Here is a 15,711-nt window from a genome sequence, read left to right as displayed (position 1 = left end):
AGCAGCCTGGATCCCGCAAGAGCAGCACCTAGTAAAACCCCAAGACCACTCGCGAGGGTGGCTTGGGTCTCAGCCACTCTTGAGAGCTGCTCTTAGCCCACCAGCACATCTTGGGAAGCCCCGTTTCTTTTGCTAGTGGGGTTGGGGCATACCCAATAGTGTTGGGGTGTGGTGCTCAGGGGACTACACAGTGCTGGGGACTGAGCTTAGCTCCCCACCCCCACGCAATGCACGGACTCTGGTCCTCGGGGCCCTCTCTCCAGCCCACTGAGATAACATTTGGGGAAGGGCTGTCTAGAGTCAAGTATCCACACAACAGGTGCGGTTTGTAGCTTTTTTTTTTTTTTTAACTTTTTTCCTGTTTGTTTGACCATGGGCCACACCCAGCAATGCCTAGGGGGTGTTTCTGGCCATGCTTAGGAACCATATGTGGTTCTGGGGATCTGAGTGAGGGTCACAACTACTGAGCCACATGCAAGACAAATGCCCCCTCACTTCCTGTGCTTCCCCTCAGGCCCTCCCTAGTCCTTATGCAAGAGCTTGTATGAGATCTTCTCAGGCCCACTTCTCGCCCTGCTCCAGCTCTTGTCCTGGGACTGGCCAGGGTCTGGACTCCTCAGCTGCGGTGAGTCACCTCTTCCCTCAGGCGCCCATCCTTTCCTTCCTATGGGTTAGTGGCAAGAGCAATCATGGATTTCTGCTTAGAAGCATTCGCTCTACCTGCCAACGTGCAGCTCTCAGACCCCCGCCCTTCGGGGTCCAAAAGCCTTTCTAGACACCGAGTAGATTCATTTGCAAACGGCTTTTTGCAGGCTCCTGGTTCATCCAAAGCTTGTTACAGACAAAACCCCAAATTCGTGGGATGTTCTATTTAAAGAGCTTAACACATTGAGCCATGAGTGGTGCCAGCATCACTGTGTTAAACTGATGACACATATGTAAAAAACAGACAAAAGTCAGTAAGAAAGTCCATCACTTCTTGAGCTCCCAACAGGGCCCGACCCTGGGGAGGGCCTGGCTTAGAGATGTCACAGCCCCGGACACTGCACGGCCCAGCTCAGCCTCCCCAGGTGAGAATGCAGGTGGGGAGCCCTCCCACAACATCTCAAGCACACGCACAAGCACGTGCAAACAAACACAAACACATGTGTGTACACACATGAGCACTCACGCACACACACATGCACACACGCGTGCATACACTACATGCACGTGCACACACCTACATATAAGCACACACACATGCACACACAATGCACACACACACATACTCACACTCGCAGATTCCTTGAATATGAATCTCTGGCAGGGACTGGGGGTAGTGGGATGGGCATGTCTTTGTCTCTGACCTTAGGATTCTCCTCATGCCCTGGAGCTGGTTACCGTGCTTAGTCCCTACCACGCACAAGACTGCAAACTGGATTCACTCCCAGCTCTGGCCCCATAAGTCATCCACCAAAGGGAGGCTCTGGAAGCACCGCTGAGCCTCGGGCTTCCCTTTATTTGGCGCTCGCAGCCCAGCCAGCCTCAGGGCAGAGGCCTCAGGGCAGCCTCCTCCTGTCCCTGGAGTCCAGGTCCTTGCCCAGACAGGACTCATCACGGGAAGGTCAGCTTCACCCAGGGCGGCGAGCCTCGCACACTGACGCAAGGGCTGCAGCCCTGGGCATGTCTCCCTGCCCCTCTGAGGAGGCCTGGCTGTCTGAGAGCTGCTAAGGCCCTTCTCCCTTCGGGGGCGCTTTCAAGTTCCCTGCCCTGTGATGCAGCAGGGATCAGTGCCAGCCATTCCTCCTGCCAGAGCACCCGGAGGGCCTGGAAACGTGCTCCCCACCACCAGCTGAGCTTGCATCACACTGGCCACTGGCGGCGGGAGAGACGGGTTATGGGACTGGCTCACAGGCTTTGCCCGCAGGAGCCAGAGCCGGAACCCCAGCACCACATGAACTCCTGAGCACCACCGGGAGTGACCTTGAGCAACAGCCTTGGGGTGGCCCCGACCCCCCAGAAGCAAACCAGAAATTAAAAACACCAACACATTTTTGCCATGAGGAACCGAAAGCTGAAATTCTTCAGGGCACTGCTGAGCCCGGACACCAGCCAATCAGCAGCTGGCAGCCCCAGGAAGGGCTGCCCAAGTGGACAGTGAGACTGTCACTGGCCTATGAGTACAGTAAGTGTCCTGTTCAGGTCTGGAACGTGCCCACATGCTACTGAGCATCCTTCTGGGGCCCAGGCCCACAATCTGCCACCCACAGAAGACCAAGACAGGATCATAAAACAATCAAACAGCCCCTTGCCTGCTTCTGAGAATTTAAAAGACATTCATATGCTTTGAGTAGACTAACATTAAAAAATAAAAATAAAAATGGATACTCTGGGTCAGTGTCCAGCCCTCACGTGTGCCCCTGGCCTTCTCAGCCGAGGCTTTAGGGGGTCTGCAGCTATAGCGGCCTGGCCACCTGCTGCTCACCTGGAAACACACGTTTCTCCTGATGCTTTTTTCATCGCCGGCTAAACAGCGACTCTGCTGGAACTGTTGTTTGCTTTAGGGGCTCGTCACTGAGGCCAGGCCTGCCGAATGCCGCGTGCCGAGTGCAGTGTTTCGGAGCCCCCTTTGCTTTTCTGTACGGCCACATGCTGTGCCCTGAGCCTCTCTAACAGGGTTGGCGTGGGCTGGGGGCGTCAGCACTTTAGGGAGGGATGAGAAACTATGGCGAAGTGGGTGCAATTAGCAGGTTAATAAATCAAGTCACTCAAGAATGTCAGCCCCGAAAAGGATACTCCAGGGGGAGATAGAGTCCAATATTCCAGCCCAAGGAAGTGCACCCCGAGGCCCCTCCTCCAAGGATCCAGTTCAAGGGCAGTGAATATTTATTGTGGTTTAGATCTCCCTGGAAGCTGCAGGAATTTGAATAAATCATCCTTTGGGCCCCATGCTAGGTCAGGAAAGAGGGTATTTGTTGCCCGGTGAACCGAGTTTTTTTTTTTTGTGTGTGTGTGGGGGTGGTTTTGTTTTACTCATGTGGGAGGAACAAAGGAATATTTTGGAGGGACTCAAGAATACGGATGTTTCCTGCATAGTCCGGCGAGGGCCCCCACCAAGAAGGGAGGTGGGAGACACACCCCAGCTCTGCCCGGGGCGGGGCTGCTCCCGGCACAGAGCACATGTGGGCCCGGCACTGGAGGGGCAGTCCCCGTTTGCCTAGGAGGAAGCAGAAGCCAGGCGCCACCTGCTCCCCCCAGGGCTGTGCTGGGCCCGCTCCCTGCCCCGGCCACTCAGGCTATCTTGCTGCTTGCACAGGCTGACCGGTTCTGGGCTCAGGGCCTGGCCGGGCAGAAGGCCTCAAGTCCACTGTGTCCTGGTACCCGTCCTGCCCTTACTGAGGTGTCTTTAGTCCCCCGAACTACAAAAGCTTTCCCTGCACCTGTCTGCTGTCACTCGGGCCCTCAGGACCACCTCCTGCCCCCGCACCAGCGCATGCTCAGGGAGGGGCAGTGCTCCCCCAGCCAGGCCTGTGGCCCAGAGCTGGAGCCACACACGCCCCCCGACTCCTGCTCCTTTTTAGACTAAACCAAGCCCAGACTATAGCCCGTCCCATATCTGATGGCAAGGCCAGTCACTGCAGTGTCCGCAGAGCTCTGCCCGCTAGTGGTCGGTGAGCGGGAGGTTCCCCCAACGATGTTCAGAGAGGCTTCACCAGCAGTCACCACGGCTGGCCAGTGAGGGTCAGGGGAGGAGCCTCTTTGGGTCTCAAGGGAAAACTGCTTTGTAGGTGGCAGGCACGGGTTCCCATTCCTGGAACCAAATGGTCCCCAACAGCTGCCCAAAGAACGAGTGGCACAGTAACTGTTAGTCACCGGTCTGTATGAGGTGGAATCATCTCTAACAGTAGCCTTCTCTTTTAATTTACGAATTTATCAATTCATCAACCAATTATTTATGAATTGTATTGATCAACATAACAAATTATAAATAAAACTTAGATACAATGAAGTAACTTAATTATAAAATTAAAGTCTTAATTTAAATCCCTTTACATTTAATTTGGGGAAGTATACCTAATGGTGCTCAGGGCTTACTCCTGGCTCTGTGCTCAAATTACTTAAAGTCTTAATTAAACTTTTAAATTTAATTGGGGAGGGCCCAAGCACAGCAGTGCTCAGGGCCTACTCGTGACTCTGTGCTCAGGGCCTACCCGTGACTCTGTGCTCAGGGCCTACCCGTGACTCTGTGCTCAGGGCCTACCCGTGACTCTGTGCTCAGGGCCTACCCGTGACTCTGCTCAGGGCCTACCCGTGACTCTGTGCTCAGGGCCTACTCGTGACTCTGTGCTCAGGGCCTACTCGTGACTCTGTGCTCAGGGCTTACTCATGACTCTGTGCTCAGGGCTCACTCCTGGCAGTGCTCAGTGTGCCACAAGTGGTGCCGAGCATCAAACTTGGGAATGCAAGGCAACCTCACTGTACTCTTGAACCACTCTGTTACCTTTCTGGTCCCTTAATTAAATTTTTTAATAATTAACTTTTTGGTTTGGGGCCATATTCAGCAGTGCTCAGTGGCTGTTGGTGGCTCTGTGGTCAGGGCTTGGGGGATTCAAGCCGCGTACAAAGCGAGTGACTCCTCCAGCCCTCCATGCAAAGGAAGGGCTGGCCTCCCAGCCGTGGGAGAGCCTTGGCTGACTCCTGGAGCACCCAGGCGCTAGCGCACTCCACAGCTGGGGCTAAAAGCCTCAGTCTTCCTTCTTCCTCTGAGTTTTCAGCCTTGTGCATTCTGCGCGTGCGCACACACACACACACACACACACACACACACACACGCACGCACACACACATGCACGCACACACACACGCACACGCACACGCACACACACACGCACACGCACACACACACACGCACACGCACCTCTGTACGCAGTTACGCATAACTAAATTCACCCGGCTTTCACCAGCTCAGGTCCCTTTCGCCAGAGTGTCTGAGGCTTTTGTGCATAGCGAGGAGAGGAGCTACAAAATACGTCCCGGGACCCGACCAACAATTTTTGAACGGTTGCGAAACCTTGGGAGAAGGATAATGAGGTGAGGAAGAGTCCTCACATGCGGCCTTTGGCAAGTCTCTGCTGGGCTCTGACCAGCGGGACCCTGGGTGTAGGAGGAGAAGCGCGGCCCAAGGGCGCCCCCGTGTGGCTGGGCCCCTCGAGTGGAGCCTGCGGGGAGCCTCTCCCGATTGCCTTGGTTTCTGGCCTAGGGTCCCCTCGCTGAGAACTCCCGATGTCCCGGGGATGAAACACAGACGTCCCCTTCAAGCCCCCGAGGAGAGGAGGGTGAGGCTGAAGAAGAGAAGGGCCCTGGCTACAGTGCTGGCGGCACAGCGGGGACCAGGCCTCCGGGGACGCACCTCCATCCTCTCCCCCAGGGACCTGGAGCCCACGATGCTGCCAGTGAGCGGGCGCTCGGGGGGTGGGGGGAGGCGAGAGGGGCTGCAGCCTCCCAGACGCCCCCACTGCCCGCCTGAGCGGGCCCTGCCTGGGCCTCCCTCACCATGTATGGTATGGAGCCTCAGCTCGGAGGCCCAGCAAATCCCCTCGCACGGCTATTCTGGGAGCAAGTCCATTGGGGTCCTGCAGGGCGCCTGCCAAGGCCGTCTCTGGGCTCGGTTCCTGCTGGAAAATGCACTGGGGGAGCCGGAGGAGGGCGGTGGGGGGGAAGTTCAGGGGTGGAATGCATGGTGGGCATGATAAGGCCCCAGGTTGGATCCTTGGCACCACCCAGACAGAAACAAATCACATGCCAAGACCCACGTCAACACTCCTGGGGCTGGAGAGACAGTATAGAGGGCAGGGAGCTTGTCTCACGGTGGCTGACCTGGGCTCCAGCCCAGCACACAGGCGGTCCTGAGCCCCTCCAGGAGTGCTCCCTGAGCACAGAGCCAGTGTACATGCTGAGCACTGCCAGGTGTGGCCCCAAAGGATGACCAAGAACACTTTTGGGGGCAGGTGGTCACGCAGACCCAGGCCAAGCAGGAGGGCCCCACACACTTGCTCTGGCATTTGGGGACCCCCATTCACAGGGAACTCAGCTCAGCCAAACCTGGAGCTTCCCTCCGTGGGCCCTAGAGCTCTCGGGGCACTGTCCGTTCCATAAACAAGGCAGGCTGCAGGCCGGGGAGGCACTGCCCGTGTGTGCTGCCCACCCGTTTCTCCCCTGGAGCCGGGGGTGGCCGAGGTGCCCTGAGCAGTGCACACTGTCAGATGGGGGGGGGGTGTAGACTCGACGGTGCTGGTGTGGGGACACAGAGCAAGCTCTTTACAAAAGGGCAGTAGGTGAGGGTGGGAGCCTGGGCAGGCGCCGAGCGTCTCTGCCCACAGGCCCCCTCCCTGGGTTCTCATGCTGCTGGCTAACCGTGGAGGGGGCGGGCCCCGTGGGCAGCGCTGGGCACCCCTGCTGGGGAGGTGAGAGCCGGGCCTCTGGCCAGTGACAGATGTCTCCTCTCAGGGCTCACCCCTCTGTCCCAACAAGGCCCCTCCCTGAGCCATAACTGGCCTGAGCACACCCAGGGCCCAGCATGTATATTTGGGGGGAGGTGTCCTTCTGGAAGGACAGGGAGGCGGCTCCGTGCTGGGCCCCCCAGGAGATGCTGCTGGCGTGCCCCCACCTTCTATGAGAGCTCAGGGCCAGCCTCTGCCAGCAGGGGTGGCACTGCCCAGCCCGGGGCCCCTCAGCCCTGCTTGCCGCACACGCTGGGGTCAGGAGCCCACGTGAGGCAGCCGAGAGAGCTCAGCGGAGACCTGCTCCCTTCTGTGGGGGATGGCATGTGTGCTCAGGATGGACTGGGCCCCTCAGGCATGTGGGGGCCAAGGCTCTGTGACGTGTGTGAGGGCCCAGGGATCTGTGACGTGTGTGGGGGCCCAGGGATCTGTGACGTGTGTGGGGGCCCAGGGATTTGTGACGTGTGTGGGGGCCCAGGGATCTGTGACGTGTGTGGGGGCCCAGGGATCTGTGACGTGTGTGGGGACCCAGGGATCTGTGATGTGTGTGGGGGCCCAGGGATCTGTGACGTGTGTGGGGGCCCAGGGTTCTGTGACGTGTGTGGGGGCCCAGGGATCTGTGACGTGTGTGGGGGTCCAGGGTTCTGTGACGTGTGTGGGGGCCCAGGGTTCTGTGATGTGTGTGGGGGCCCAGGGATCTGTGACGTGTGTGGGGGCCCAGGGATCTGTGACGGGTGGGTATGAACTGGATGATCTGGATGTCAGACTCTGGTGAATGGGACAACAGGCCTGGAGGGGGATGAGCAGGGGCAGAAGGACAAGGCCTGGCCTGCCCCTCCCCCACCCCGAAGATTCTAGACTTGCACTCAGTGGTGCATGCAGGGCCCCAGGCCCCATATGCGCGGGGGTGAGAGCCCCCTCCAGGGCTCCCGCTGTGAGTGTGTTTCTTGCTGCCAGCCCTGGCGCCCCCTCCCTGCCCGCCCCCGTCTCATGGCCTCTGCCATGGCCCCGTGTCCCCACCCACCCCACACCCGGGAGAAGGGTCAAGGTGGCTTCTGAGAGGTTGGGGTGCCTACCGTGGACGGTGACGCGGGCGCTGCAGGACGCCTGCCCACAGGGGCTCCGGGCCAGGCAGCTGTAGGTGCCCGCGTCCTCTGGCAGCGCGTCCTGCACGTGGAGCTCGGCCACGCCAGCCTTGAGGCTGCTGCGGGCGTACTGGATGGGCCGCCCTGGGGAGACAGGGGCCAGGGTCAGGCTGTGGTGGCTCGCTCAGGGCCTCTGGGCGGGCGAGTGGACAGAGGCTGCGGGAGGAGAGGCAGGAGCGGGAGGGGTGGTGCAGGGCTGTGGGCGGGAAGGGCAAAACTGGGCCACAGGAAGTGCAGGAGCTGGGGGGGTCAGATCCTGGCTCTCTATGCAGTCCCTCACTCCCCACCAGGAGGGACCCTGGGTGCAGAGCCAGGAGCGACCCCTGGGCACTGCTGGGTGTGGCCCCCAAACCAAAAAAAAGGCTGAAATCAATAGGCCCTGATCCACGTCCTGTGCCTCAAGGGGTAATCGGGCTGGAAAGACTCTGTCTGCTCCTCTGGCTGGGGCCAGGCACCAACAACTGCACAGAGGGGTCAGCAAGGAGCCCTGGCCCTTGGCCGAATACTGTGATTGGGTGCATTTCTTCGGTGAACTTTGGTATGTTTTAGGATTCGTGGAAAAGATAAGAATAGGAAACTCAAAATAAAAATGACACCAGGCCCTGGAGGGAAAGGGAAGTACATGCTGTAGACCTCATGGCATCCCAGATGCTACAGACCCACGAGACTTTATTTCACTTTTTAAAAAAGAATTGGGGCCACACTGAATGGTGTTCTGGGCTTACACCAGCTCTGTGCTCAGGGATCCCCCCTGGCGGGGTTCGGGGTTCCAGGGATGGACCTGGGCTGGCCGTAGGCAAAGCGAGCTCCTTGACCCCTGTGTTGTATCTCCAGCCCTTCTCCAGACTCCATGCTCTGGGATGTCTTTCCGGTTCCGGCCTCACAGCAGGAAGGTGCCCCGTGGGTCCTGGCTGGGGGACTCGGCAGGCGGGGCGGAGAGGAGCACTCCATACCCCAGGACAGCCACGCCAGCGCCCCTCCACTACGCTCCACGAGGTCGGGGCTGGGAAAGGTACGGCCCGATCCTGTTCCCCAAGCACTGCCTTTTGTTTTAAATTTTTTGTGGCAGGGACACCTTCAAACCTCTCCTTTGTGAAAATACCAGCATGTTCCGTGGCTGTATCAAAACACCAAGGAAACCTGTGCCCATGGGTGCTTCCACCAACACCCACCTTGCTTTGCTCTAGTCTGACAGGTCTGGGATGGGGGGGGGAGAGAGAGAGAGAGAGAGAGACAGACAGACAGACAGACAGACAGACAGACAGGCAGACACAGAGAGAGAAAGACTGGAGAGTCAGTCTATATGTGTGGTGTGTGTCTATGTATGTATGTATGTGCATGTGTATGTATGTACGCACACACGTGCACAAGTTGGGGGGGGAGGGAGCAGAGGCTGCTCCAAGGATACTGTGTTAGGAACTCAGGAACTTTCCCAGCCAGCCCCGAACTGGGGCCCAGCAGGGGCCACGGGGACCTGACAAGCATCATCACCTCTGTGGTCAGTGTGTTAATGCCAAGATTCCTTGTGGGGTGGTGTGGGTCGGGGGCTGTGTTCAGAATTCCCACACAGTGGTGGGACCAAGGCTCAGCCAACTACTGACTGTGGGCCCAATATGACATGACCCTCCTGTTTCGATGAAGCTTTTTCGAAAGTCAAAATACTTTTCATACATTTTCAATGATAAAAAAAAAAAAACCCTCAATGGATGAGTAACTGACACCAAGAAAACTGCCCCAAGTCACCTTCAGTGAGCGTTTTCTGCATGGTGCCACGACAGCGGGCTGGACTCCCCGCCAGGGGGGCCTGCCAAGACCAGATCGCTTACCCATCTCTCCCCCACAAAGAGCTGGCGCCAGAGAAACAAAGTGCGGGGCGTCAGTCAGCGGGACTCACCATTGAGCAGCCAGGTGATCTGGGGCTCCGGGGTCCCCTGCACTGAGCACCGGAGCACAAAGTCCTGGCCCTCGGCGACGGCGCAGTCCTTCAGCGTGTGAGAAAAGGAGGGCACCACCTCCCTTGGGGCTGGCCCTGCAAGAGAGGGACAGAGCCTCAGAGCCCAGCTGCCCGGGGCCTCCTTGGAGCCTGACTGCCCTCAGCACCTCCCCCATGGAGCATTTCCAGTGAGAGGGGGTGAAGGTTTTTTTTCAAAACATCTTTGGAGCAATAACACAGCGGGTAGGGCTCAATTCCTGGGTTCAATTCCTCCATCCCTCTTGGAGAGCCCGGCAAGCTACCAAGAGTATCCCACCCTCACATCAGAGGCTGGCAAGCTACCCGTGGCGTATTCGATATGCCAAAAACAGTAACAACAAGTCTCACAATGGAGACGTTGCTGGTGCCCGCTTGAGCAAATCAATGAACAATGGGATGACAGTGCTACAGTACTACATAAAAATTTAAAAATATTAAGGCACATTTGGAGTAGGAGCGATAGTCCAGCAGGGAGAGCATTTACCTTGCACGTGGCCAACCCAGGTTCAATCCCCAGCATCCTGTATGGTCCCCCAAGAACCACCAGGAGTGATTCCTGAGTGCAAAGCCAGGAGTAACCCCTGAGCATTGTCAGGTGTGACCCAAAAAGCTCCCCTCACCTCCCCAAAAATGTGCTATAGTTGTAACACCAGATTCAAAGAAAATATTAAGGCGGTGTGGTTTGCATAGTCATACACAGCAGTGTTGCCACACACAGTGCTCTAGCACCAGGCCCACCAGTGCCCCTCGCTTCCCTCCCACCCACAGCCTGTCTCCTGGACAGGTGCAGTTTGAAGTTGGTCGCTGTGGCTTGGGTCTCCTGCTGGCAGCACTATAGGTTCTGTGGTCAGCTCTACACTTCTGGCTCTGCACTCAGGAATTACTCCTGGCGGTGCTCAGGGGACCATACGGGATGCTGGGATTTGAACCCGGGTCGGCCGCGTGCAAGGCAAACGCTCTACCTGCTATGCTATCACTCCAGCCCCAGTGTGGTCAGCTCTATAGACATGCCTCATCTCTACACCACTGACATGGGGCCTGGCTTTATCCCCGTCACGAAACCCTGCAGGTGAGGAAGCACTCAGATCTCCTCCACCCAGGCTCCACCTGTGCGTACCCCAGAACACCCGCAGGACCCCTCCTCCCCACCTGTCTTGGTGCTACTCTAAGAAGAGGGTCTCTTCTCTCTGACTGTCCCAACTCACCATGGCTTTTACACCTCAGACCCCGAGCCCACGGCTGGCAGTGCATCCTTATAATTATAATTATAATTATAATGCCTTTATCTAATCTGGGACTAACTCAAATGACAACGGCTCAGTGTGTTCCTTGTCATTTGATTTAATAATTTTTCACTAACCCATAATTTTCTGGGTGGTTTAGCACAAAGCTTAGCCTGGAGAATATTTGTGTTTGTGTGTGTGTGTGTGTGTGCGCGCGCGTGCGCGCGCGTTCTAGCCACACCTGGCTCTAAACTGGGAGTTGAGTTGCTAGGAATTGGACTTAGTCGGCTGCTGCAAAGCCAGTGTCCTGCCCACTTTATTATCTCTCCAGCCCCCATGCGGAATATTCTTGATGAAAGTTGGCCATTGTCAAGCGTTGAATTTTGGGGACACACCTGAAAGTGTTCATGGGCATCTCCAAGGCTCTGTGCTCAGGGGCTGCTCCTGGTTGTGCCAGTGACCAGAACAAGGCGTCCTGCATGCTAAGCATGTGGTCAGCCCATGGGGCCTCTCCCAGCCCCTAGCGTTTGCTGTCATCAAGTGGGAGCTGTGTGCGGACAGCAAGTATGAGGGTGCATGGAGGCGAGACCTCAAACCAGAGTATGTGCAGGGAGGAGAAAGAGGCCATGGACAGGGGCCAGTGGGGAGGGGGGTGGTGAATGAATGAGGGTAAGGTGAGGGGCCAGCGGTTACTGGATACCATCTTTGTGGAAGGGGAGAGGGATGGAAAGAAAAGTCCCACTATGGGAAAAAGACAAGTCTTCAGTGATGGGCAAAGAGAGGGTTTGGGGTTGCAGGAGATGATGAGGGGACACACATCAGTTGACCTCTATCTGTCAAGTGTCTGCCGAGAGGGAAGTAAGGACCCCTCTTTCTCTTCCCACTATTGTTCTAATGACTGGGGCTCATACGCATGGACTGTATTGATCTCACTCACTTGATTGCTGGGCGGGAGAGGTACCAGAGAGCCCCACTGGTGGTGCTGCCAGGATCCAACTCTCACCCTGGCTTCTGCAAGGCGGACATTCTGCCATGGAGTCATGTCTGGACCCCTCCCCGGACCTTCCAACGGGAAAGGTTTTGCAGGCTGGGCAGTTTTTGCATAGCTAGTTTCTCTGAGAAAACAGGGGAGTACTTCTGGAATGTCAAACAAGGACTTCTGAAAATCTACTTCAAAAAAAGCAGCAAAAATACTGGCCGGAATAGTAAAAATTCTGGAAATGAACCAAAGGCTTGCAACATTCTGAGGCTCATTTATTCAGAAACAAACAGCTGGAGTTTGATAAGAACTTGATCTTTGTAGCACTCTGTAAATTCCCATCCTCAACTCTGTGTTAGCTTTCCAACACTCAAAACTTTGTTTTCACTCTCAGCACAGCTTCCTTTGAATAATTCAACAATACTGGTTTCCATTTAATGATGCCAGCCAGCCCTCCAGTGGAAGCCAGTGAAAACCTGTTGCTTTGTCTTTTGTGCATAATCTCACAAACCTTGTCCCTGACCTTGGGGATTCTGCCTTTGGGCACTCTCATTACCAAATGCAATGGAGCCGATTTCTTCCAAGGGAATTCACCATGATAGTTAAACCCCAATTAAGAAGTCAAGGACGTGGGGCAGGGAGATGGCTCCAGGGTGAGTGCCCTGGCCTTGCTCGCAGGAGATATGGGCTTGACCCCAGCACTGCCAGGCCGTCCCCCACTCCTAAGCGCTATGAATAAAGTAGCTCCCAGCACTCCCATTTTCTAAAAGCAAGTTGGGTGTCCCTTCCTAAGTGTTTCATGGACACGTGGCTCCTGCCCACATGAGGGCACACAGGATTCCTTCCTGTCACACACGCATCAGGCACGCATGGCTCTGAACCGGAACTTCCTCCCTAACGCTGTGTCCTGGCCCTGTCTCCCTGTTGGCCTCAACAAGGCGTCACGTCTAAAAGGGATTCGACAGCATGTGCTGATCACTCCATTCTGTTCTTTTCTTTTTTTGAAGTTACTTTTTTAATGCAAATTTTAAAAACATACAAAAGTAAAGCAAGCAGCACAGTAACCCTCACTTTCCCCTCTCTCAATTTTAATGATCATCAATTCATGGCCCAAACCCCTAACCACTTCGTCTATGCCTGGATCATCTCTGGGGCAAATGCCAGAAACCACAAATTTCTCCAGGACCAGCGATATGGCTCAGCAACAAAGCACATGTTTTTGCATGCTTACGACTTGAATTCAATCCCTGGCATTGAAGAAATAATTCATTTATTAATTAATATAATTATAAGGGCTGGAATGATCGTACAGCCGGGTAGACACTTGCCTTGCATATGGCTGACACGGCTTGAATGCTGAGCCAGAAGAAAGCCCTGATCAACCCAATTTTTTTTTTAAATTAAAAAATCATAAATCTCATCCAATAAATAACTCTTCTTTTTATTTGTTTTGGGCCATATCCATGGTGACTGCACTCAGGGATTACTCTTGTCTGGGCTCAGGGGACTAGGTGTCATGCTGGAGATGAAACCCGGGTAAATCATGACGAGGCAAGTGAACAATCCACTTGTCCACTGGACAATCATTTCACTCCAAATGAATCACTGTTTTAGTCTCTAAAATACATGAAGTTAAAACTATTTCCAAGACCATAATCACATCAAAAAAGTAGAACAAGTTCCTTTTTCATGAAATAGTTCATTAATGCTCAAATTTTCTGATGTTCTTGTAAAAATATTTTATTTTATAAAGGTGGTCTTACCTGGGTTCTATACAGTGTCTTTATACTGGAATTGATGATGTTCTGACATATCTTTTCATCAAAGATATACACTGTGTCTCCTTTCATTTCTCTTTCCTTTTCCCATTTTTGCTAACAATTTATTTTGAAGCAGGTGCCAGAGAAAGAGTACAATGAGTAGGCACTTGTCTTGCATTTTGCTGACCTGGTCCTTGGTACCACATATGGTCCCCTGAATATTCCCGGAGTGATTCCTGAATGTGGAGTCTGGAGTAAGGCCTGACCATCACCAGTATAGTGAAAAACAACAATAAAAAATGATAAACAACTTATTTTGCAGCAAATAAGCAGATTACTTATCCTATAGAGTGTTTAATAGCTACAATTTGCTGCTTCTATATCCTTGTGGTATTGATTAGAAATGATCTGAATCAATAATGAGTGATCAGAGCTTGCCTTCATAAAGATACATGCACCTGCAAAATACTATGCAGTCACTGAAATTATGTTTGCAAATATTAATACTAAAGATGTTTATGTAACATGGACAAATTAACTTTTTTTTTTTTGCTTTTTTTTGGGGTCACACCCATCAATGCACAGGGGTTACTCCTGGCAGTGCATATGGGATGCTGGGAATTGAACCTGGTTGCCCGCGTACAAGGCAAACGCCCTACCTGCTGTGCTATCACTCCAGCCCCCTAAACATGGACAAAGTAGGGTAGAATCAGGATAGAAAGCAGTATATAAACAACACAATGGCAATCTTGTTTAAGAAGCATCCAAAGGGCCAGAATGATAGGAGAGTAGAGTGTTGATCTTGTACACGACTGGCCCCAGCTTAATCCCCAGGACCACATAGCAGCCCCCAGGCCTGCCAGGGGTAGTCCCAGAGCACAGCTGGGTTTGCCCCACCAAAAAACAGCAGCAACAACAAAGTGTCATTAGGAGCAGAGAGAGAGAGAGAGAGAGAGCTCAATGGGGTGAATACATCCCAACAGAGAGCTGGGTTCAAGGCTTGGCTTGAATTTAAGAGTCCCATGACACAGCCAGCAGTGACCCCGACAACACCAGCAGTGACCCCAATAATGCCAGGAGTGACCCTCAAACAATGCCATGAGTGACCCCTGAGTAACACCAGGAGTGACCCCAAATACAGAGCTGGGAATACCCCCACCCAACACTGCTAGGCAAGCCCTGCAAATCATTAGCTTTGATAAGTCATAAGATTCCACAGCTTTGATGCTCCCCACAGTGAGCTTGCCCTGCTGGGGTCAGAGAGATAGGACAGAGATCAATTAAGGGGCTTGTATGCGACTGATCAGATTCCGTCTCTGTGCCACACGTGGTCCTCTAAGCACCGCCAGGTGTGACACTGAGCAAGAGCTAGGAAGAAGCCCCGAGTACCACTGAGTGTGGCCCCCAGGTAACAGACACTAGCACTATAAGAAACAGGAACCTCATACCCTCTCACACTCTAAGAGCAGGAGGGGACATCTGGGGACAGTATCTGGCTCTCTGGAGCATCAGGAAACTACTCAGACAGATGAGCAGGCAAACAGGCGCGCGGGGCTGGGCTGACCCTGACGTGGCTCAGTGCTGCAGCCTGGGTCAGGATGGACACAGCAATGACCGTGGCCCTTGTGAGCAGGTGGACTGTCAGGCAGGTACACACGAGGATTGGCGGGTACAGGGGGGCAAACGGAGGGACTGAGCGGAGCCAGGAGCCCCTCCAAGAGGAAGACCCAGGGGACCTGGGGCTGGGTGCACTTACTCTTCACCAGGAGATTCCATTCACAGGACACCTGGCCCCGGCTGTTGGAGGCGGTGCAGCTGTAGCGGCCACTGTCCAGTGCCCGGGCTCTACGCAAGCGCAGGTAGTGCACCCCCCCATCCTCAGAGACCTCGGCGCTGTCTTCCCGGCTCCTGACGGGGGCACCATCCAGGAACCAGGCCACTTGGGGTTTCGGGATGCCTGAAACTAGAGGCGGGATACAGGATGGGAAAGGGACCAGTTACATCACTGGCTGGACAGTCATACCCCCACTCTCCCCGTGACTGTTACCCCCATTCCTCTGCTCTGTAAGGCCCTTGGGGGTGAGGGAGGGAGAAAGAGAGGCCTCTGGAGTTGTTTCTGATGATGCTGAAAGTAAGGATGAGTTTTCCCC

The 15,711-nt window shown here is 54.7% G+C and overlaps 1 protein-coding gene across 1 annotated transcript in view; it reads right to left on the bottom strand.

Moving 5' to 3' along the window:
* MYLK (myosin light chain kinase) overlaps window positions 1–15,711 on the bottom strand; it is a 285,085-nt gene that overhangs the window by 93,757 nt on the left and 175,617 nt on the right. Inside the window, exons 9-11 of the mRNA XM_055127484.1 lie at window positions 15,318–15,524; window positions 9,522–9,656; window positions 7,559–7,711 (exon numbers count right to left, since the gene is read on the bottom strand). Of these exons, the coding sequence (XP_054983459.1) occupies window positions 7,559–7,711; window positions 9,522–9,656; window positions 15,318–15,524 (495 nt within the window). The remainder of the gene's footprint in view (window positions 1–7,558; window positions 7,712–9,521; window positions 9,657–15,317; window positions 15,525–15,711) is intronic.

The sequence above is a fragment of the Sorex araneus genome, chromosome 2 (genome assembly GCF_027595985.1).
Source record: "Sorex araneus isolate mSorAra2 chromosome 2, mSorAra2.pri, whole genome shotgun sequence".
NCBI classification, from domain to species: Eukaryota; Metazoa; Chordata; class Mammalia; order Eulipotyphla; family Soricidae; genus Sorex; species Sorex araneus.
The sequence above is the reverse complement of the archived record's forward strand: the minus strand, read 5'-3'. Positions and strand labels throughout refer to the sequence as shown.